Below are 22,058 nucleotides of genomic sequence, written 5' to 3' on the forward strand. Positions count from 1 at the left end.
AGGGAAGCAATTTCTGGAGGGGATTTTGGCTTCTTGGCTTCCCTTTGACAGAGCCATATCAAGTTCCTTAGTAAAATGCTTGACAAAAAGGTTGGCAATGGAAGACAAAAGACAATGCCAGTGCTTCCTGCTTTTCCCCCTCCGAAGCTCATTTTGTTTATTTATTTATAATTTTGCATTATTTTTTTGTAATTTTGCATTTTAGGGTTTCACTAAAGTAGATGACCAGCTTTTCTTCAAAACTTTTTTCTTTTATTAGGATATTCTCTTTCTCTTTCGAATTAGTTGAAATTTTGATGTTGGTTTTTTTTGGCTTTCTGATTTCTGATATTTCAGTTTTTTCTCAGATTTTAGTTTGATTTTTGTTAATTTTTTTCGTGTTTTTTTGTGGCCATCAATTATATGCATTTTCTTCTTCTCCTATCTAACGATTTATTTTACTAGGAAAATGTTTAATTTCCCATTATAGGGACAAAAATTAAGGATGCAATGAAATTTAAGTCACATTTGCATTTGCCAGCCAGCTCTAGCTGCTGATATTTTTTTTCAACATTTGCATTTAATCCATAAAAGTATTTATGCATTTTTATCTTTGTTTCTTTTTTTTTTTGGGGTTTTTACTTTCCGATTGTTGCAAAATTTTAAATGCTTTTTATGCGGTTTTTCATGTTACTTGTAGTTGGCTTTTTGTTATCAAATAAATTGCTTATAAAGTCGTCGATTGGTTTGCTAATTTTCATTTTCAACCAATTACCAAAAATATTTTGTCTTGCCTTTGGTTTTTGTTGTTGTAAACTTAATGCAGAAATTTTAGCGACTTTTTGAATTAACTTTTTGTGTCATTTAAAATTTTGCTTCTTTTTGCAGATTTCTTTGATATTTTAATTGCAGTTTTTGGCTTTAGTTTTATAGTGACTTTTGACTGCTCTCTTTGTCTTTTCTAATATTTTTTCTAATTAAATTTAATTCGTTTTACTCTGTTTTTGACATGTATGTACCTAGGAAAAAGTTGAACTTTTCTTTAGATTAATGAAGCATGTTTTTTCAACTTTTTTTCATTTCAAGAAAATAATTTTTAAAAAGATTTCTTTAAAGTTAAAAAATATATTGAGAAACTTCTATAATGAGACATTCAAACATCTTTCCTCTTTGGTGCTTTATCTGCAAATGTAAGAGTTCTGGCCCAGCTGAATGTTGCAACATTTGATGTTGCTGTTGCTGCCTTTTTACATCTTTACATGCCAGAAGTTGCTGCCGTCGATGTTGCAAATAGCCGGCGAATGTTTCTCATAGCTTTGGGGTGCTACTTTTTAGCTAGTTTCGCTTGGTTAGGGGCTTTGGTTAGGGGCTTGGTTGGGGAACTACTTGGAACATTCCAAGCTCCAAGCTCGAGGTGATGAATGAAATTGAGAATCCAGGCATTGGAATGTCCAGCATTTAGCATAAGGATTTCTCTAATGGAAATGGATGTCTTGATCGTCTATTGGAGTTTTCTTCTTGTACAAGGAAAATGCATTCCCTAAGAAAACGCATCACTTTCTTTTTGTGTTTCTTACCCAGTTTGTTGTGAGTAATGGAAATTAAGCCATCGACTGCAATTAACCTTGTAATCGATGCTCAATTTCGATTCGCTTAAAATTTACATACAGGGCTTGAAGGGTAAAATGGGATTAGGTAAGGAGTCGACCGACCGCCTGCTGATTTTATGGCCATGGAATGCCAAATGATGTACATATATCGATATGAATGTGAGCATGCATATGTATGTATGTGTGGACATTTCTGGTGAAGAAGCAAGAGAACGGATTGAACGGATTGGGCATGGGTTATGGGGTAATGGGTAATGGGTTATGGGTTATGGGTTATAGGCAATGGGCTAATGGACGGGATCAACAGACCACAAGTGGGCGGATACTAATTGATGGTTTCGAGATGCTAGTTATCCGTTTCGGTTCATTGGTTAATTGCAGATAAAATCCGTAATGCGAATTTGAATTTCTGACAAATTGCGGTGAGATGTATGGCACATTGTACATGGGGAAAACTGAAAACCTTGCAGCTAAATGAATGTTAATTGTTAATTGTTTTCAATCAAAGGCTTAACTCTCTTGGATAGAGACCAACCATATCATAGTTGAGATGCTAAATGGTTAAAGGATTTCAAATTGAATAACAGGTAAAAGGGTTTAGCTTGATTAGTTAAGTTTTTGTAATCTCTTACCCTTCACTAACTTTAGATGACGATATTATTTAGATTACGGCAATGAGTTTTATGTTTTAATCTGTGATCATGAGACTTTTGACTTGCTTTTCTTCTTTTTTTGTTATATTTCAACTTTAACTTCTTCATCCAAAATGAGATGATTCATGATGAGAGAAAGAAGAGACGGGGGGCGAACACGTTCCTCATTTTACAGTGGACAACAGGACATTTGGGCATTCCGCTTTCGGTTGCCTCATTTTAATGGTGTCACGTTCGTCGCGAAACGGAAGACCCGAGGCGCTCGTTTGATAACTCAATTTCTACCAGGCCCGACGCCTCAAATTGAATTTAATATTAATTAACTAATTTCAGTGCTGACTTCACTTTTAATTAACTTGCCCACTGCCCCTGCTCGTCTTCGTTTAGTATCTAGTATATATATATCTCTCTCTCTATATATATATATATATCTTCATATAATATCTGTTGCCGACAATCTTGGAATCATCTTGGAAGCAACTGCGACGCTAATTTCATTTGATTTTGGCCAACATTTGAGGCAACCTGTCTATGTCCATGTCCATGGCCTTTCTCTCCTCTAAATTCTTTCTCCTTTGGGAATTCCCCTGCTCTTGTCCTGCTGCTTTCTCCAATGGAATGGAGAAAGGAGAAAGGAGAAATGACTGCCCTGGCGAATCTCTCAGGTATGGCTACGTTGACTTCACGTAAATACACGTGCCATCGCCTCGCTGGCCACCAAGGAATATTATCCACTCATACAAGCACACACACACACACACACACACACACATACACACACGTACACGGAAAGAAATGTTAAGAAAGTTTTTAGAAAATATTCTTAAATTTTGTTATTATTTTTATTTACATTTTGCATATCAGTTTGATGATTTTTAAACAGTTTTTATTGTAGATTTTCTGGTTAAGATAAATATATATTTGGTTTAGGAATATATCTAGAAAAAGGTTATAGAAGATTACCTATGGGTTACCCCGCCAAAGATGCCCTTCCTTGGCTTAAGAAATCCCCGGCAAAGTACTAAAAGATATATCTTTGCCTTATCAATCATATTATCATAAGTAAGGGGTTGAGTCACAATCTAAACTTTAATTTCTAAAGAAAATCCATAACAGAGTTGATCTCTTACATTTCTCTCAGTGTACGACAAACGGCAAGCGATCACACAGATACATACGTATGTATACATCGATGTGCAACGTGTTTTTCCGGCTTAATACCTTTCTCAACTGAATGCGAATGGAAATAACGGTAAATGTACATATACCCAGAAAATTTTACGAAGCGGAGAAAGCAAACGGAAAAAAAAAGGAAAAGGGAAAAGCCATCCCTGTTTCACAGTGAAAGGCGAGTGTGAGTGTGAGTGTGTTGCAGTCGAGCACGCGCCGCTTTTACGTTACGGTCGTGACGGGCAAAAAAAAAAAAAGAAACAAGAAAAGAAAGTAGGGAAAGGGGGGAGGGATGGGTGGAAACGGTGCGAAAAGCATCAGCCAGACAGTTGGCGGAGTTTTCAGTCAGAAGCAGTTTTAGGGATATCAAGGCAGTTACACCCCGCCGCCAACATTTGGCCAACAAAACAGGAGTAGCAGGAGCAGCAGTGGCAGCAGCAGTAGATAAAAACAAAACAAAAAAAGAAATCCCCAAAATTTCCTTTGTCATGTGTGCAGCAATAGAATTTTCAGAAAGGTGAAAGGGGGAGGGGAAATCTGGATCTGTGCGCGCCCGGAGAGCTGTAACCCAAGCCAGCGATATTGACAGCCAGCCAGCCAGCCAGCCAGTGGCTCTCAAAAAGATTTCCCAAAGCATTCAATGACTGACATGATGTTGCCTAAGTGTGCCAAGCACAACTGTACTACTGGCATTATCGAAGCCAATGCACTCGTAGGGTAATTTATCGATAGCTATAACACTAGAATTATCGATTTGTGTGCTTCATTTGGAATGTCAGCTAATTTGATGGGTTGTTGTGCTGCCACATGAAATGAAAGTCCTTCCGATATTTCGATTGATCAGTGATTTTTATTTTTGTGTTGACAATATAAGCATGTAGACAGTCGTTTCTTTTATACAGCGACCAATGCAAACTTCGCGTCCGGCGGGACGGGTACCATCAGTGCTTCCCACGTATAGTGTTTATCCCTTTGCTGCGATTTAGATTTCGAATAAGTTTATGGTATAATGATGGGAGGAGAATGGGGGAAAACCTACTTATCAAGCCGCACATCGATTGCCATCGTCATTGCCATTGCCATCAGCCATTAGCCATCGATTGGCAATGGCAAGAGTGTATTAGTGGATGATGTCTAGAAGGAAGAACTAAATTACTTTCCGATCACTTTCACTTTCAAACCTCTCGGCTTACATTACATCCCATCTAAGACTCTCGAGGTACGAGGTTCTGTTGTGTTCCCGAACGAAACCGCATGTTGAAGAGTCTAGAAAGCAAACGAAATTTTCACATATTCTTCACTTGACTTTACCTACAAAGGTTACCTCTGTTGTTTCACTTTAAATTTTGAATTTATAACTTTACTTAATTTGAATTCCGAAAGGGTGTTCTGCTGCAGTCAAGCTGTTTTACCAGACTGAATGTTTTCCGGCTGGGTCTAGGCTATATGCTTTTGACATTAGCATTTGCTCGATGACACTAGATCCGAGGGTGATGTGATTTGGAATTCTCAATCAGATCACTTAGGCCATGCAGTTTTGGTTGAGAAAAGCAAAACTTTTGACTGCTTCGACTTAGTTCGAAATTGTATCCCAACAGAGAGAAAAATCAAAGTCGCTTCAGTATAGCCGATTAAAGTTGTAGTTTTGATAGGCTAGAGAGATGGCTAGCATTACCTTCAAGAATCGTCCCACCCAGGTGTTGCACACCTACCAAGTCTGGCGCATTGGCAGCAATGTGGACGACAAGACTCTTGATTACTGTCTACAGGATAAGGTGGGTTTATCTCACTTCATATCAAAATTATATCAGTAACCACTCCTAACCAATCTCCCAGTCTGTGGACAAGTTTCATGCCAGCTTGACCCGTGGCGAGAAGGGTTTGTTTCTGGTCAACGAGAGTCGCCACGGAAGTGTGGCCGTGAATGGGAGACGAATCGGCGGACCGGTCCTCATCACCTATCGGGATGCCATCAATGGGATTGTCAGGCTCCGTTTTGGCCAAGTCGAGGGCTATCTTCGGGTATCGGGAAGCATTACTGGCTAACAAGGATACTTCGCCCTTTGGATAGATGGTTTTCTCAAATCGTTCGTTTATCTTTTTTTACTGCATGTACGTTTGCACGAATAAACCAAGGACAATGTATGTAGCATATTGCATTGTCAAGGATAATGCATAAAATGTCGAATTTGTAGGATCTTAAGGGGAGTAAATGGGCAAGTAGCAAACCTAAATCGGAATCAAGAGTTATAGTTTCGTGCAATTAGTTCTAATTAAAGGTATCCTAATTGACAAGTTGTAATTGAAAGCCAAAGCAAATATACCTTTGAATACCCAAATAAACAGAGCCAGAGCCAGAGCCCAGAGCTTGGTGAGATTTCTCTAAAACGGAAAGCAATATATGCAATATGCTGGCCATATAAATTGGCTGCAAATTTGCGTTAATTGTCTGTAATCGCTTTCATTGTCTATGCAAACATGGAAAGGAGGTTTTCACTTTAAGATTCCAACTATGGATTCTATGTAAAGTCGTCCCCATTGTTTATTCGAATTGGGGCAATAATGGTTCCTGGTTTATTTACATTCAAAATGAAACTTAATTCTGCACTTGAATTATTCAAGTTTTGTACATAAATGAAGATGTGCGAGAGTGCTAATAATGTGATTCTCTCTCTGTCAGTTTGTATTTTCTGTTTAATTTTAGGTTTTCTGTTCAATTTGGTAGATTTATTTTTGGAATTTTACTTTATAAAGTATTTAGGAGATATAGTTTGTTAGATATTCTCACTGATTACCTCTTGCAAACTATCGATGGCCGATTATTGGTGAAGGATATATTATATATATTTTCCTAGCATCTGCCCAAATAAATAGACTATAGTTTTTGTTTATTTATTTTCATTTCTATTTTCTCTTTGCACATCCTCCTCCTCCTTGTTGTTGTCATCCCTTTTCCCCGCTCTTTTCTTTCCTTTTTCGCTTTAGTTTTCGCCCCCTTTTTTTTGTTATTGTTTTTGTTGTTGCCTTTCTTTTGTTGCCTTTGCTGCTTGCTGTCTCACTTCGTTTCGCTTTGTGGCGGAATTTTTGTTTATTTTCTGTTGCTCCGCTTTTGATGTCTCTTCAGTGTGTCAGTGTGCTAGACAGACAGACAGCACACATGGATTCTACATACAGATATATGTATCCTATATCTTTATCTACATATATATGTAGCAGCATATATGCAGCTATATATACACCTCTGTTCCCTGTGCCCGTTACAGTTTAATATTGATATTGGCAAAAGAGCTTTGGTTTTCTGTTTTATTTGCCTGATAATTTGCGAGGTATTTCGGGGTATTTTGGTACCTTAATCGGTTAACTAATGGTTTTTGGGAAAGGGTTAATAAATATTACTATTAAAAATGGCTTATTAAAATACGTGAAAAAAAAGGCATTTTAACTTTTATATTTGCAAAATTATTACAAATTTATTACAAATTTGTAGCATACATTTCAGCGCAAATAGAACATATCAATCCGCCAGCCGTTTCGCCCGCGCTGACATCGTCGTAATGCAAAAAAAAACTGAGAAGAAATGAAAAAAATTACTCTCTCACTTGGTGTGTTGTTTAGTGTGGAATTTCCACGGAAATCGCGTGCCAGAAAACGCTAAAAATGTTTGCCGCTGTTTTTGTTGCTTATTTCCGTTTGCGTTTATGTTTAACTTAAATTCCCTTTAACCGGCCTCAACATCCGCTGCCCCTTTTGCATTTCCCATTTCCGATTTGCCATTCGCCATTCACCATTTGCCATTTCATTTGCCGTTTCATTTCCACCTTTCCACATTTCCAACTTTTACGCAATGAGAATTTTTACGCTGTTGCTTTGGGCTTTTCCCCCCCTTATTTTATTGTTTTTCCTGTTTTCTTTTTTTGTTGTTTTTGGTTTTTTGTTGGCTTTACTTAACTGATTATTTGTGTATTTGCACTATCACGTAACGCGGCAAATGAAGTCGTAAAACGTCGGTTCACTCTTTAGCGCTTTATCCGTAATCCCTGCCGCCGCTGGTATTTTTTCAACCCCCCCTCTCGATTTTTCTGCCTCTTTCACCACCCTTTACGGATTTTGATTTGGTCCGGAAAACAAGTGGAAATCAATTCAATTTGAATTATAATTACACACTCTAGTTATGGTGGTGGCAGTGTGATTGGTTTTTGCTTACACTTTAGGTTTTTCCGTGTACAAAAATGTTAAAATATTATGAAATTTAGAGAAGAAGATTACTTGAATAATATCAAATCGGTTTAAGTTTAGGCTTTAGACTTTAAAGATTAAGTTTGGTAATAACTTAATGAGTGTAACATTACTCTCATCTCTTTTTATGTTTGCTGAAAATCCAAGAGCAGTGGAAAACATAATGCCTTGGTGAAAATTTTACAGTTGTCAACCATCCCAACCGATGGCTGTTCTGGCATTAAGCTGCCTTGCATAAATCAAATGAAAAACAAAAAGCTAAAACTGAGAAAAGTAAGGTTGTGGAAATGCAAGAAAATTAAAACAAAAAAACAAAAGGAAAAGTAACAAATGAGTGGGAGTGGGGGAGGGGGGGTGAGTGAAAACTTTTGCCTAAAAGAAAATTCATTAAAAAATCATATCAATTAATTTTTGTGGTGACCTGTCAAAGTATTTTCAAGCGTGCCAATCACACACAAGCACACCCTCACACTCAAACACCCGCACACTCACACACACACACACACACACACACACACAAACACACACACACACATAGACTTTAAGGATTAATTGAAATTTATATACATATATATGGCGAGAGAGTCCTGGGGCAGTAAAAATATTGATGCGACTGCATTAAGGAGATTATTTCCTGTTGATTCAATGGATAGATGGATGAGAGAGGGTATATATGTATGTGTGTGTCTTTGTGTCTCTCTGTGTGTGTGTGTGCGTATGTGTATGATATTGATCCTGAGCCTTTAAAGCGCCTTAAGTCAGCACAAAGCAGCTCTGTTTAGGCCTTTGTAAGTCAGCTTAGCCGCAAAATGTGTGCACTGCGAGAAGGAGGAGGATACTTGACCCAAAACACACACACCAACACACATACACCAACACCAACACACATACACCAACACACACACATACATACATACATACTCAATCACCCAGACACCGAAATCTGACCAAAGTCCAGCCTCAAAGCCAAACGAAATGACCTGAAAACTCATCGGGGACTTGCCATCGGAGAGCACAGTTAACCGGAATGATAATGATAATGAGCATGATAGGGATGATGATGATGGGGTTTTGGCATCGTCATTATCATTATCATTATCATTATCTCATTGGCATTAACAAAAGGCTACCAACGTGTAGTGGTAGGTAGAGGGTGGGTAGGCTGTGCACATATGGCTTGAGCCTTGTCCTCCTGTCCTTTACTCCTTCTTCTTCTTTAGCTTTTTTGCCCCTCCCCCCATTACCATTGACGCCTACGACTGACTAAGCAGAATTAGTTACGGCTCATTATTGATTTTGGTTTACGAATCAAATGAGGCAACACTTCTGCCAGCCCGAAAAGTCGCAGGGAAAATTCCATTTAAGGGGCCAAGTGTGCCCCGAAGTCGTCTCAATGGGGCAAAAATAAATAAAGAAGAAAATGAAAATATAGAAGTATATATTAGAAGGGTGGAATTAGAAGGTGGAAAAGGTTAAGGTAAAGGCAAAGGGTAAGTCCTTTATTGATAGCTGTTTTATATTTTTTAAATATTTTTCAAGGGCAGTGAAATTGAAATAAACTGAAAGGTAAAAACTTTTAAAAGTTGAAAAAATCTAGTAAAATTAATAAGTAAAGCCAAGGGGGGCGCACAGGGCAGACATAATAAGTAAACATTAAAGAGAAAAATGAATCCTTTTGAGTGATTTTAATTAACACAGCCAGTGGAGACTTTAACTAGCTGGTAGTTAAAGAGGATTGCTAAGCGGTTATAAGGCTGTATATTTAATCTAGAGCATTTCAGGGAGAGCTATGAGAGCTATCTACGACTAGCCACTTGAATCTCATAAAATACAGTGTAAATGCAGCCCAAGTGAAAGTGTGTCCCCTTTGGATGGGTCAAAATCCACAGAACAACAATAACAACAGATCTACTGGTAAGGTGGTGGGGGGGAAGGGGGGATGTCATGGAAAGAGGAAAAGAGGAGGCGTGGTGTCGCCACAAGGCTATTAACAACAGTTTGCGCAAATGACACTGCAATAAAGTATAGCGAGAGGAAGGAGGAAAAAAACATTAAAAGGGAAACAGCAAGCATAAGGGGCAGGCAAGGCTAAGGAGATATAGCCACCCGATTTGCCCATTTATATAAACCCCCCCTTCTCATTCCTCCTCCCTCCTTTCGAATCCTCCTTCATCTCTCTTTACTCCTTGACCGCTGGTCAGGGAATGTCTTATGCACAGATTTATTATGTGGCCATAAATAAATTACAGGACCAACACACTCACAAACACACAGACAGTTTTCCCAGGGAAAAGTGGAAGAAGAGGGAAGAGGTGGGGGGGGGGCGGGATGGAGCTTGAAGAGGTTCAGTTGGAAAATGGCAATGCAAAAGGGGAAGGGGGTAAGGGGTATTTGGCGATTTATATGATAAGGGTTAAAGGGTTGTCCGACGACAGGGTAACGTCATCCAACGTCCAACGTCCAACGCCCTCTCTCTGAAATGCTTAAATTAAAATGCATAGAAAATGTTAAATGATCTAATTAGTGAAATATTTTCACCATAATTAAGCAGAGGCGGCAAGGAAAAAAAGGGGAGAGAAAATTATATATGTATGTAGGTAGGGGAAGAATTTTCCTTTTAGCCCAGAATATACAAATTAATCGCCTTCAAAGCAATGTGTGCCGCCAGGAATGTTGAGAATTTTACATTTTTCATTAAAAAAATAAAAAAATAGAAAGAAAGAAAAGAAAATTAACGAAGGAAACACCCAGAGAGATGAGTTATTTCCCAAAGGGTGGCAAAGCAAACTGAAAAGGAAAATTGGGTTAAGTTTAACAATGGAAAATTTATAAATTTATAAAATATCATTAGGAAACTAGCAAAAGGCTTGTCTTGTTGTTGTTTGATTTGACAATTTGGTTAAGTTTATAAAAAGGAAAACTATTTCTGTTCGATTAATTGTCATCATCGTAAGTGGCATAATTAGTTTGACATTCGAATTGGTTTGTATGACAAAGTTGGGTAATTAAGCCAATTTAGATCTAAAAATAAATGTCTTTCTATGGAAATTAATTTGTATTTCTAGGAGTTGGGGAAAAATTCATTAAGTTAATGTTAGGTTTTATATTAAAAAAATTTGAGCAATGTTTTAGGGACTACTTTCTGATTGCCTTCGCTGATGATGATTATGACTATGACTTTATTACCTTTCGTTCCCAGTTTTTCATCTCCTCAACTTAAAGCTAAAAAACCTCTTCATCTGCTCAAAGATTTCCAAGATTAGTAAATCTCCCATATCAACATGACATTTCCTTTTGTCCATCAGGCAGGCACTTTAATCTCAAACTGGTCTGGTTCCCTTTCTTTCTTTTTTTTTGGCCAAGTCCGAGACTCTGAGCTGGAATAATTGCTCAAGACTCGTGAACTTAATTGAATCCACTGTGTGGCCAGCAGCCCCATCCGGCGGCTGCTCGTAGTACTCCCACTCGCATGTATGCTAGGTGCTGGGTGGCTCTTCAATTTGTGTTGAGAGAGAGGGTGAGAGAGGGGGGTGGAGAGGGGCTTTGGTTTTTGGGGTGGACCAGATTAGCTGGCGCTATCGACCGGCCTGCCATCCGGTGGCGAAATCCGTTCGCCTCTGACTGACAGGGGCTATCAGTGCGTTTCGATCTGGGACAGGAACAGAAACTGAGGAAACACGGAGAACCACAGTGGGTAGGTGGTAGATGGACGCAGGACGCAGGACGAAAGACGATGGACGACAGCCAAAGGACGAAGGACCCATGTCAGGCCAGCTGACTGCGACAACAAAAATGTGACAAAATAAATAAATTAAATTGTTCAAAAATGTTGCTGCAGGTTGTTACTGCCTCTCCAACATCGCATGTTGCATACGAAATGGAAAATGGAAAATGGAAAATAGAAAATGGAACGAATGGAAGTTGCCAAAGTTGATTTCTATTTTGGCACGTGTTCTCGTGCTCCTTGTCGTCTAGCCAGGGATAGGGATAGGTATAGGAATAGGGATTACGATGAGGAACCAATCCAATGGTGGAGATGGAACCTGGAGGGGGGAGTTGGGTAGGGAATCATCCAGCAAGAAAGGTACAAACATTACACATGGGTGTTGTAAAGGACCTTGAAGGAAGGGTGAGGGGAAGTGCGCGCTGGGGCGTGCACTCATTAGGAATATGGATTCAATTATATGTCGCTGGCGTTTTGCTTCACTCTCCCTCCCTCTTTCACACACACTCTCTACTCTATACTCTCTTTCATACACTCGAGCATAAAACAAGAAATACGCTGCTACGTTCCAGAAAACGTGCTCGAAATGCCTGATGAAAGCCTGGCGAGATATGGTCCAGAAATGTTGGCAAATAATGGAAATATATATTTACTCCGTGTTTGAGGAAAAACTTTGGTGGCTGCTTTTGTTAGAAAGCAAACAACATTAGGCATACGCCGCGATGCCAGCACAAGCACCTTTCGGGTATTACGAATTATTCGGTTGAGAGGTTATTGAAATTGCTACTTTTGTTAGAGGGGGGAAAAGGTATAATTTTTTATAGATTTTTAATAAGGCAAGTTCTAGGAATTACTAGGTTTACGGGGAAGTACAGCTTTCTTGATAAAACCAAGTTGATAACCACAACCAACTTGAAGACAAGAAATCTAGATTTAGGGACACGCATTTGTTAACTTTATATTTTATATTCTATAACCTTATATTATTATATTGATCGGTTTTAGCTTTCAGCAGGGGGAAAAGCCTGTTGCCTTGAAAAGAAAATGCAGCGCACATGCAAATCATTCATAATTGTATTTCACTTGCCTGGTGGCACATCAGTAATTAAGTCAATTTATCATTAACCTGGCGGACCTGGGGGACCTGCCACTCGCTGCTGCTCTACCAATTTTAGAACACCCAACCCTCCAGCCCCTCTGCCCTCGTGGTCATTATATATATGGTATATATCGGGGAGGAGTCCTAAAGGTAGGCCATGTATCTAATGGCGGGTCGTAAAATTTATTGCGTATACGCCTTCGTGTTCCATGGAATGCTTTTAAATGTTAAATGTGCAAATTACGCTGCACGTGACTGTGACTGTTGCTGTTGCTGTTGCTGTTACTATGACTGCTACTTGGCCACTGACTTGGGAGTGTGTGTGTGTGTGTGTGTGTGTGCTATTACACTGAAAGAAATGAATAATTACCTAAATTTGAGATATAAAATTGGCCAACATAAAAAACTTTGGAAAGCGCTGAGACTCGCGGCCAGTGTCTCAACCAGCGCCTTTGTGTTCTTGTGTTTGGATTTCTTGTTTTTTGGGAGGCAACGAAAAAGTAACACAAGTTGAAGGCTTCTTCTGCAGCTCCACACGGATTGCAGGTTGCAGTGGGGGAACCTTTCCCAGCGAAGGAAGCTTATGAAATAAAAGATTTAGAATGTCATTTCAATTTGGTTCCATACTAGAAGAAGGGAAGAGATCATTTTTGTTAATGCTGCTCTGGCTTTGGAAGGGACGTTGACTGCTTAGCATCCTTTTCCTGCTGCTGCTTGCGATGCTTCTCAACAATCTCCTTAATCGCCTCCTGTCCTTCTGGTCGAGCCCCGTGACCCATATAAGTGGCTTTCTCTTCTTTGATCGCCTTGATGATGGCCTCCTCGAACTGATCCTGCGACAATTCTTATTCGGTAACTTCTATTTATATGTGGGAGGGGTAAATTCAAAGACTCTTCGGGAATCTATTTCGTAGAGAACGTTGGATGTTTCCCAAGCAAACGTTTGTTTTATTTCGGTTTATTAACATTGCCCTTACGAGTGGTCTTAGGAAGTTCATTTTCGTTTCACGTTTTCCAATGTAAGTTAAACTGTTTTTAAATAATATAAGGAGCAATGATTTGAAAGCTTCGTCTGCTACGGCTACAGCTTACTACGGATGTTCATAGCTGACGAAAGGTTAGCTAACCCAGCTTACAATTTCAGTCAGAGCCTCTGTGAACCAACCTCAAGCTGAGTGTTAGCACTAGAAATCAGTATATTACCCATAACTTAGCCAATACTGATACAAATATGGAATAATTGATTGCATTTGATCTGGATTGATCTTAATTTATCTGCAATTTAAGCCTAATGAGGGTTTTTTCTTTTCAAAAATGCGAAACTTGGTTTTTATCCTCATATTCTTTCCCCCCTTCAATATGACTGTATTTTTCCATAACTCTAACTGAATACGAAATTTCTTTTTTTTTTTTTTTTTGAGTGTATCTTTCGTTTTCTCTACAATAGTGGGATGAGGAGGCGTGGCAGTTGGGAGGACTTGTGGCCATCGGCTTGAACGTGGGCGTGAATCTTCACAGCCTCTGTTGGCTTTGACGGCAAACAAATGCTTTGATATTTATTGCCCTCACAGAGTCAGCCAGCCAGCCAGCCAGCCAGCCGCATTTCACCTTCGGTGTTGCTGTCTCTCTTTGGCATTCACTAGAAAACCCAAACGTTACCCACTCTACCACCACCCACTCTTAAGTGGCCAAAATGCGCGAGTAGCAATGTCATCGATGTCCTTGAGTTGCACTTAATGGCAGAAAGAGATGGCAAGTGTGGGAGGAGGGAGGGAGGGAGGGAGGGAGGTAGTGTGAGAAGTTGTTGTTGGTGTTGTTGTTGTTGAGTGGGAGTTGATAGGTTTTAGGGGCGTGGTGCATTTGTATAAGATTTAAGAGTGAACTTCTATTCCACTTTGTCTGAGCCCAAAAGAAAGTGAAATGGAAAAGGAAAGAACCTTTCTGGGAGGATTTTGTCAAGGAAAGTTCTTAAATTAAATTGTTAGTTTTTAAGGAAATTTTAAATTTTAAAGAGTAACTAATAGATTTTTGAAAACTTTTTAAGTTTAAAAACATTTTGAAATTTTAGCAACTTTTTTTTTGGAAGTTTTTGTTTACTTTTTTAACTTTTTCGATTAATAGTTTGAAAATTGATATAAAAAATTGTTTGTTTTTGTTTTAAAAATAATAAAAATATTTTAGTTATTGCAAGAACTAACAAAAATCATGTTAATTTTATTTAAATAATAAATAATTTATAAATAATAATCTTTAAAAAATGTTAAAAAGTATTTGAAAAAATAACACAAAAGCCTTTCTAAAAATGTCGAAAATGATGCATTAAAAAGGTAAAAGTTATGTTTGAATTTTATTGAATTTATTTTACAAAATAAAAAACAAATTTTAGTTAATTTTTATAATATTTTTATTTCGTTAAGGACCTTAGTGTTAAATATAATATTTTATTTTTATTTATTTAACAAAATTAAATCTAGAAGACAATACTAAATCGAATGCATTTCTTAAAGAGTTTTAGCTGCTAGGGCCTACGACTCGAGATTAAAATTATTAAATTAAGGACACTTAAATATTTAGGTTGCTTCTAATGACAAAATGGTAAAAGGTCATATTGGTTTCTGGTGAAATTATATTTAAACTATCGAAAGGTTTGTTTTTTGGCTGAAAACGAGGGCCCTGATGCTCTCCAGAAGACGGCATGAGTGGAGTAGATGGTCAATTTCGAGGTGTTCGTGGGACGTGGTGTTCCAGTAAGGATATGTTCGTGTGTAGCACGGGTGTGCCCGATACGAAGGCGGATGAATGCTGAACATCATGCCCGCTTTCCAAGGTGCGCAGGCAGAGAAATTGTTGATGGAAAAATATCGGTGGTCATATAGGTTTCATTCTCTAATTTGTTTGTCCTTAAGGTGGAGACGGATACGATTTCTTAAGTCCTTGTTGTTGAAAGGAGTAAAAAGATAAGATGGTTTTAGCCACGTGTCCTGTGCGGCCTGGTCTGCTTGTTCGTTGCCATGGATACTTTGATGGCTAGGCGTCTATACAAGAAAGCCGTCTTATCTCCACGATCGTGGGATCGGTTTTCACCCCAATTCCGTAAAGAAGATAAGGTGGAAAGGCTATCGGTACAGATTACAAAGTGTCCCGAGTGTTTGGTGGCAAAGAGAAAGGCTTGTTATATGGCAAAGGCTTCCGCGGTAAAGATGCAGTTTTAAGGGGGTTGCATTCCACCCGAGTTGCTGTCAACAAAAGCAAAGGAGGTAGTGTTGTCGTCTGTTTCTGATCCATCGGTGTAGAGCCAAGTTTGTGTGCCGAGTTTTTCTTGTACCAATTAATGCATAATATTTTTATTTCGTTAAGAACCTTAGTGTTAATTATAATATTTTATTGTTTTTTAAAAGTTAAATTAATATACAGATTAGTTTCAGTTTTCTTTGTGGGAAATAACAACAAGCACCAAAAGCAGCATTCACTTTGATCAAAACCAAACATTTTGTAGTTTTGTTTCTTTATTTTGCTGCTCTCTCTTTTGCCTATATCTTCATTTTCAAATACTTTCTGTTTTCTGTTTTCTGCTTTTCCCACACTCTGCTGGCATTTTCTGTGTGTTTTCTTTTTTGTTTTCTGGTTTTTTTTTTGTGCAATCTAACGTGAAATGAGAGCCAGGAAAATGTCAGCTTGGCACAGTTAAATTTCACGTGACAAGCCAATATTAAATTTGATTCAACTGCAGCAAAGGCGTAGGGGCGAACAGCAGTTAGGGGGCGTGGCAGCGGCAGCGGCTTGGCATGAAATCGATCGTTGCTTTTGGCCTGTCGCTTTTGGGGTTCGTCGGTGGCTGTTTCTTTTATTCTTTATTTTGACCCCTCTTTTTTTTCTCTCTTTTCTCTTTTTGCGAATCTTTTCTGCGTTTTTTCCAGGATTTTCTCCATCGTGCTGCTGCTGCTGCTGCGGCAATTAAAACTGAATCAATTATGATTTTTGGCTTTGGCAGTGATGCGTAGAATTGGAAATGGCCAAGTGGTGGATCACAAAATGTCAGACGGTGGAGAGAGAGGGGGTGGGTTAGAGTGAGAGTTAGTAACCCAATTCCATGGGGTAGAACTTTCAAAAAGAGTTTTGCTTGTGCGAAAAAAGTTATAACTTTCTGATTAAAAAATATAAAAAAAAAATATATCTAAGGATTTAGAAAGCCTGCCACCACCCTGCCAAGTTAGTTGACAATTTAAGGAGCTTGACCTGACCTCTGACCCTGACCCCCCACGGAAAAATACTTTGACAATATCCAAATGTTTTTCCTGCTTTTCAGATGAACGCCCAAACTGACATTTCCGTCCGGCAAAATTGCCCAGCTTCCGCAGTGCTTGCAGGGGCCATCCATGAAAGTCTTTCTCTTTTTTTGTGCTCGTTTTTTTTTTGTTTTGGCATCTCGCTTAAACAAAAACTACATCTTATGTTCAATTTCTGGCAATTTATGTGGTTAGCAGCAGCAGCAGCGCGCCCACCTTTAAGGCTGAAGAGAGAGCTCAGCCCGAAAGTAAATAGCATTTTGGCCTAGAAAGCTGCGCTACTACTACCTGGGCGGTTAGCTAGTTAGGTATGTTTACCGTTTGGTTACCAATATTGTGGTCTTTCCATTTCGTCGTCGACTTTTGATCGCCATTTTGGCTAGTAGACTTGGAAAGGTGGAGGGGGGGAGGGATTGAAAGTTTGGAAGCTGCCAGCTGGATATTGGGGGCAGTTCCTGTGGCCATTGGGCCAATGTGTGGCGTATGCGCAATATTTGTATTACAGTTTCATATGCAGTGCAGGCAATGGCCATGTATGTACGTGTGTGTGTGTGTGTGTGTATATGTGTAGGTGGGGTAGGGGAGGAGAGGAGAAGGAGAGAAGGAAGTCCTACAGGACGTAAGAAAAACGGCATCAGTTATGGCTAACGAATGCGGCGACGCTTTGCGCCCTTAACTCAAATGTACAACATCAATAAATAAAAAAGAAACGTACGAGAACGAAGGAACGAACGAACGAGAGCAGCCAGCTAGGATATAAAAAAGGATAATAAACAGGGTCCCCTAAGAAATCTATAACTGAGTAAGCCACATCAACACACACACACACACACACACGCGTTTATGGTATAAGCACCAGCACCAGCAGCAGCAGCAACATATCGATAAGAATGTATAAGGACATGTTTGTGGCTCACACACACACACACACACACTCGAGCACGTTCAAATTTAAACGATTTTCGCGTGAGTGTATGTGTGTGTGTGTGTGTAGAAGTGTATGTGTGCTCACATAAATTTCCATATGGCGAACGACTCATGCAATATGCAAGATAACTTCGATGAAAAGGCGATAAAAGGACACCAAAGCCTCTTACCACCATCACAGACCCACCCACCCCCACCTCATCTACCTAATGTTGCTGGCATTCAAAATGTATAAGAAGGAAAAACTCCATTTCCCGAAGCTCGCTCCCAACACCAACCAACCAATCGCAATCGCAATCGCAAATTCCACAGCCATCAGACTAATGTATCTCCAGCCAAATTATGAGTGACAGTTGCCAGTTGAAAGGCAGAATGCGCCAAAAGACATCAAGTTGATACTTTCTTTTTTTCTCCTTGCTTGCTTGTCAAGTGGCTGAAGGGTGCAAAAATATGCAGTAAAAGGAGTTGAAGGTATTCTCTTGGTTGAGATCATTGGAAAATTTCAAAGGCAAAAAAGGCTAGAAGAAAAACCAATCCTTATAGAGACATCCCCGCAAGGCCTTTGGCAATGTTTTACTTTCTTGAGATGTCCAAACGCTGTATTTGAGAATCAATTAACAGATAGATTTGGCTTAAGACCAAATGCAAGTCTTTGTCTCTAATGACGATGAAAATCAAGCTGATAAGGATAATGATGATGATGATCTCAACGGTGATGAGGTTGAGGATGATGAGGATGCTTCTGCTGCTGATGATGATAATGATAATGATAATGATAATGATTGCGGTGGCCACCATGCATGATATTTCATCAACTCTCGACGACTGGCAATCAAAGCTCGTTATCCGCTGGGGCATGCCGTTAGCCTTATAGCAATTCATTTGCCAGCTTAGCCCCCGGAAAAGTCCCCCTGGTTACCACCTCGCCACCTCGCCCTCGTACTGTTTGCGATTTTCCCACGCCCACTGTGCTGTTGGCAATACGAGGAGCACTTGAGCGTGCGCCAAATTAAAACGCCGCAAAATGTCAAGTGCCGCAAATGCCAAAAGAGAGAGAAAGCGAGGAAAAGGGGTTGAGCAATAAGGGGTTTTGGTGGGGCAAAATCGTATGGAAAGGAGAGAGAGAGAGAGAGAGAAGAGCTGGCTAAAAACTGGGACGATAGTGGAACAGACAGAGCGGAAGGATACGCGTCGCAGTTATTTTAATGAGCATTAAATGATGTGGCAAGTCGCACCGCGCCGCCCACTACCAAAAAGCCTCACGCCCCCCAATCCTCTGGGCCCTGATGTGCGCCTCATTTACGGCTTAATTATGGCAATCGACAAATATGCACAAAAGTATGCAACACATTTTTTATATCGCCATCGCCATCGCCATCCCAAAAACCCATCCCCTCCCTCCCTCCACCACAGCCAACAAGTCTCAATTGCTATGTTTTACAAGGCCAGGACATGAAATGATGAGGGGGTGTTGGGAAGGGGGGTTGCAAGGGGTTAGAAACGCCCCTCTTGTTACCAGAAACCGAAAAAAAAAGTGCCTGACATCGCTGCAAATTTATGGGACACACAAAAATTTTTTGTACTTGCGAGCCCAACCAGCCTCAAAACCATTTTATGCAAGCCAGCAGGAAGGAATGGAATGGAATGATAAAGGGGTGTTATAAGAGGGGGAGGAGGGGTGAGTATGCAATAGGCGGGCTTGGAGGAAGGTCGATTCTATATCCAATCGTTTGGGGGGGGCCATCCGATGTGACATCCGTGGAATTGGTTGAGCGGGATTACCAGGGGCCATAAAAACGAGGTCTAAGCGTTACAGTAGGAGGGGTAGGCATGGGGTTGTAGAAATTGAAACAAATGTTTTAGAGATATTTATTTGCATATTTGCATAATGCTCTGCTGTGTCGGTTGCATGTTTTATGCAGCTCTTCTTCTATTATTCATATAGACAGAGGCGGGCCAACCCTTTTAGGTCCCCGCAATTCGCAATCCGCAATCGGCAATCGGCAATCTGCAACCCTGCAACCCGCAAAAACCAAGCTTGGTTTTCTTTTTTTTTTCATTTGGAAAATCTCGTTCTATGGAACGATTACGACGATTATAAGTGCCACCCACTATGCTGCTGGAGAGGGTTAAATAAATTGGAAATTTTCGGTTTATCGGTTGATTTTGTTTGTTAACTCGGGAAATGAGCTGGGAAACTAAAGTTAGTTGCACATTTTTGAAGGTTAAAGAAAGGTGTGGCAGAAGTTTATGAAAGTTGAGTATAAAAACTAGCTAGTTTCATGGCTTAACTTAAGCTATATTAATTCTTTTTTTTAATATATATATTATTACTAACTAACAAAGGTATTTCCTTAAACCAACTTCGATTAATATTCCTCTTTTAAGTTTTTTTCATGAACTTCAATTTGTTTTAGTTTCGTTCCCAAACAGTTTTGAGTTTCTGGTATGGATTAGTTAGTTAGTTTGCTAGTTAGTATGCTTATTGCACATATCCATACGTCCATATCCGCTTAGACAAAGTGATTAAGTGGCTAGTTTATGGTTTTATTTTTTTTCTATGATTATTTTTTGGGGAAGTGCCATGGCAGCAGCAGCAGGCAGACACTTGATGTTGTGACAAATGCCATTCGAATGGGGCCAAGTGGGTTTTTATGACACAAACACAGATAGAGAGACACACATACACACATACATATATACAAATATAGACACATACGAGGTGTGTTCAAAAAGTAAGGTGACTCTTCAAATTTCGCGAATTTCAAATTTTTCGATTATCGAAACCTTTTAGAAGTTATACGAGGTGTGTTCAAAAAGTAAGGTGACTTTTCAAATTTCAAATTTTTCAAATTTTTCGATTATCTTCAGTTTTGGGAACAAGAAAAAGTCACATGGGGCCAAATCCGGTGAATATGGTGGCTGAGGCATTATTGTGGTGTTGTTTTTGGCCAAAAAATCCAAATCCTTTGATCCATATTTTTCGATAGCAAAAAATCGCCGAGCTCGCAAAATAACTTGTAACTTTACGCCTCTCACAACCAAACAAAAGAGGATGTTCCATTGAAACTTGGTACAGATGTTAGGGAAGAGTGTACCAATATAACAAAACAAAAAAATCGATAATCGAAAAATTTGAAATTCGCGAAATTTGAAGAGTCACCTTACTTTTTGAACACACCTCGTATACATATACAGTAGCAGCACTTTAGTCAATTAGCTGAGCAGATGTTTTCATGTTTGTTTTTTGTAGCTTTAGTTTTAGTTTTCAGTTTAGCCATCTGTGACACCGAACGTCAAATAGAGAGAGATAGAGAGCAGCGAGTGACCGAGATGATTTCCCATGAATATATTTATGATTTCGATGGATTTGTATGGGGAAATTAAAACAAATCGGTAAATAAATAATGCACAGCAAAATCATTTGAAATTATTTATTTAAATTTTTGTTTTCTCTTCACTCTTAACTCTTTCTTTTTTTTTTTTTTTTTCTGCCCTTTCTGTGTCCATATATTTGCTGTCCGACTTTCTGTTCTCCATGCCACATTATATATTTGCCATCATCAATTTTCTATAATTTCCTGTCCCAAGGTCCCAACAGAGTAGCCAAATATAGGGTTATGAGTAATTTATTTATTAGCGCACTCCATGACGGGTGAAAGCCAAAGGCAGATCCAAAGCCAATAGAAATGAAGACTCGGCTGCAATTTCAATTATTTGCTGATGGATGTGCTAAATACTTTGAGACATCGAGAATAGGGACAACAATTTTCAAATTCGATTGCTTGTGCCAGGCAAACAAAACAACAGTCAGCCATCGAGCTCTTTGACACCGCCCCCCAGCTCAGCTATCGCTTTTCCGGGCCATTTTACTTTACGCGCCCACACACAATTCACAACCCGAATCCTGTGAATCCCACATTCAAAGCGTGTCGAATCCTTGGGATTTGAATTCGTTTTGAATTCGATTTGAGGGAAATTGAAATTTGGTTCACCCATTTAAACAGAAAAACAAAACAGCAACTCGTTTCTTCTTTCTACTTTGCCGTCTCTCAACAGGTTTTGTGCTTTAGCCATAATGGTTTATATCCAATATGAATCGGTTGGCTTGGGTTGTGATTATTATTATTAGTTTGCTTTTTTGTTTAAAAACGATTAAGGTTTGGTTAGGGTGTAAGTAGAAAGTACTAAGACAGAGATTGATTAAGCAGGGTTAAGGAATTACGTCAAAAAGAAAGAAAAAGAAACTTTAACTCCCCCTTTTCTTCTTCTCAAAGAACCTCTCAATCTTTCAGACATATGTATGTTCCTTCTGTTATTTTAAATAATTTCCAACCGGACTAACGAGGCTAATCATCATTTATTTCCCATCTT

At 39.2% G+C, this 22,058-nt stretch overlaps 2 protein-coding genes and 1 long non-coding RNA gene across 4 annotated transcripts in view; 2 read left to right on the forward strand and 1 right to left on the reverse strand.

The window, feature by feature from the left end:
* LOC108103787 (teneurin-a) overlaps positions 1-22,058 on the forward strand; it is a 222,360-nt gene that overhangs the window by 2,935 nt on the left and 197,367 nt on the right. The window lies entirely within an intron of this gene.
* LOC108103794 lies at positions 4,243-4,839 on the reverse strand. The gene is made up of 4 exons (XR_001772248.2): positions 4,737-4,839; positions 4,606-4,678; positions 4,452-4,546; positions 4,243-4,387 (listed from the first exon to the last, which is right to left on the reverse strand). It is a non-coding gene; the product is annotated as an uncharacterized LOC108103794 (long non-coding RNA).
* LOC108103790 lies at positions 4,965-6,285 on the forward strand. The gene is made up of 2 exons (XM_017209424.1): positions 4,965-5,187; positions 5,249-6,285. The coding sequence occupies exons 1-2, from the start codon at positions 5,074-5,076 to the stop codon at positions 5,456-5,458; spliced, it is 324 nt and encodes a 107-aa protein (XP_017064913.1). The 5' UTR covers positions 4,965-5,073; the 3' UTR covers positions 5,459-6,285.

Source organism: Drosophila eugracilis, unplaced genomic scaffold (assembly GCF_018153835.1).
Source record: "Drosophila eugracilis isolate 14026-0451.02 unplaced genomic scaffold, ASM1815383v1 contig_408, whole genome shotgun sequence".
Lineage (NCBI taxonomy): Eukaryota > Metazoa > Arthropoda > Insecta > Diptera > Drosophilidae > Drosophila > Drosophila eugracilis.

Bases quoted from the DNA above. Each gene is read 5' to 3' on its own strand.
- LOC108103790 (XM_017209424.1), top strand. From the start codon at position 5,074: ATGGCTAGCATTACCTTCAAGAATCGTCCCACCCAGGTGTTGCACACC. The intron at 5,188-5,248 runs GTGGGTTTATCT...CCAATCTCCCAG, and splicing joins ATTACTGTCTACAGGATAAG to TCTGTGGACAAGTTTCATGC.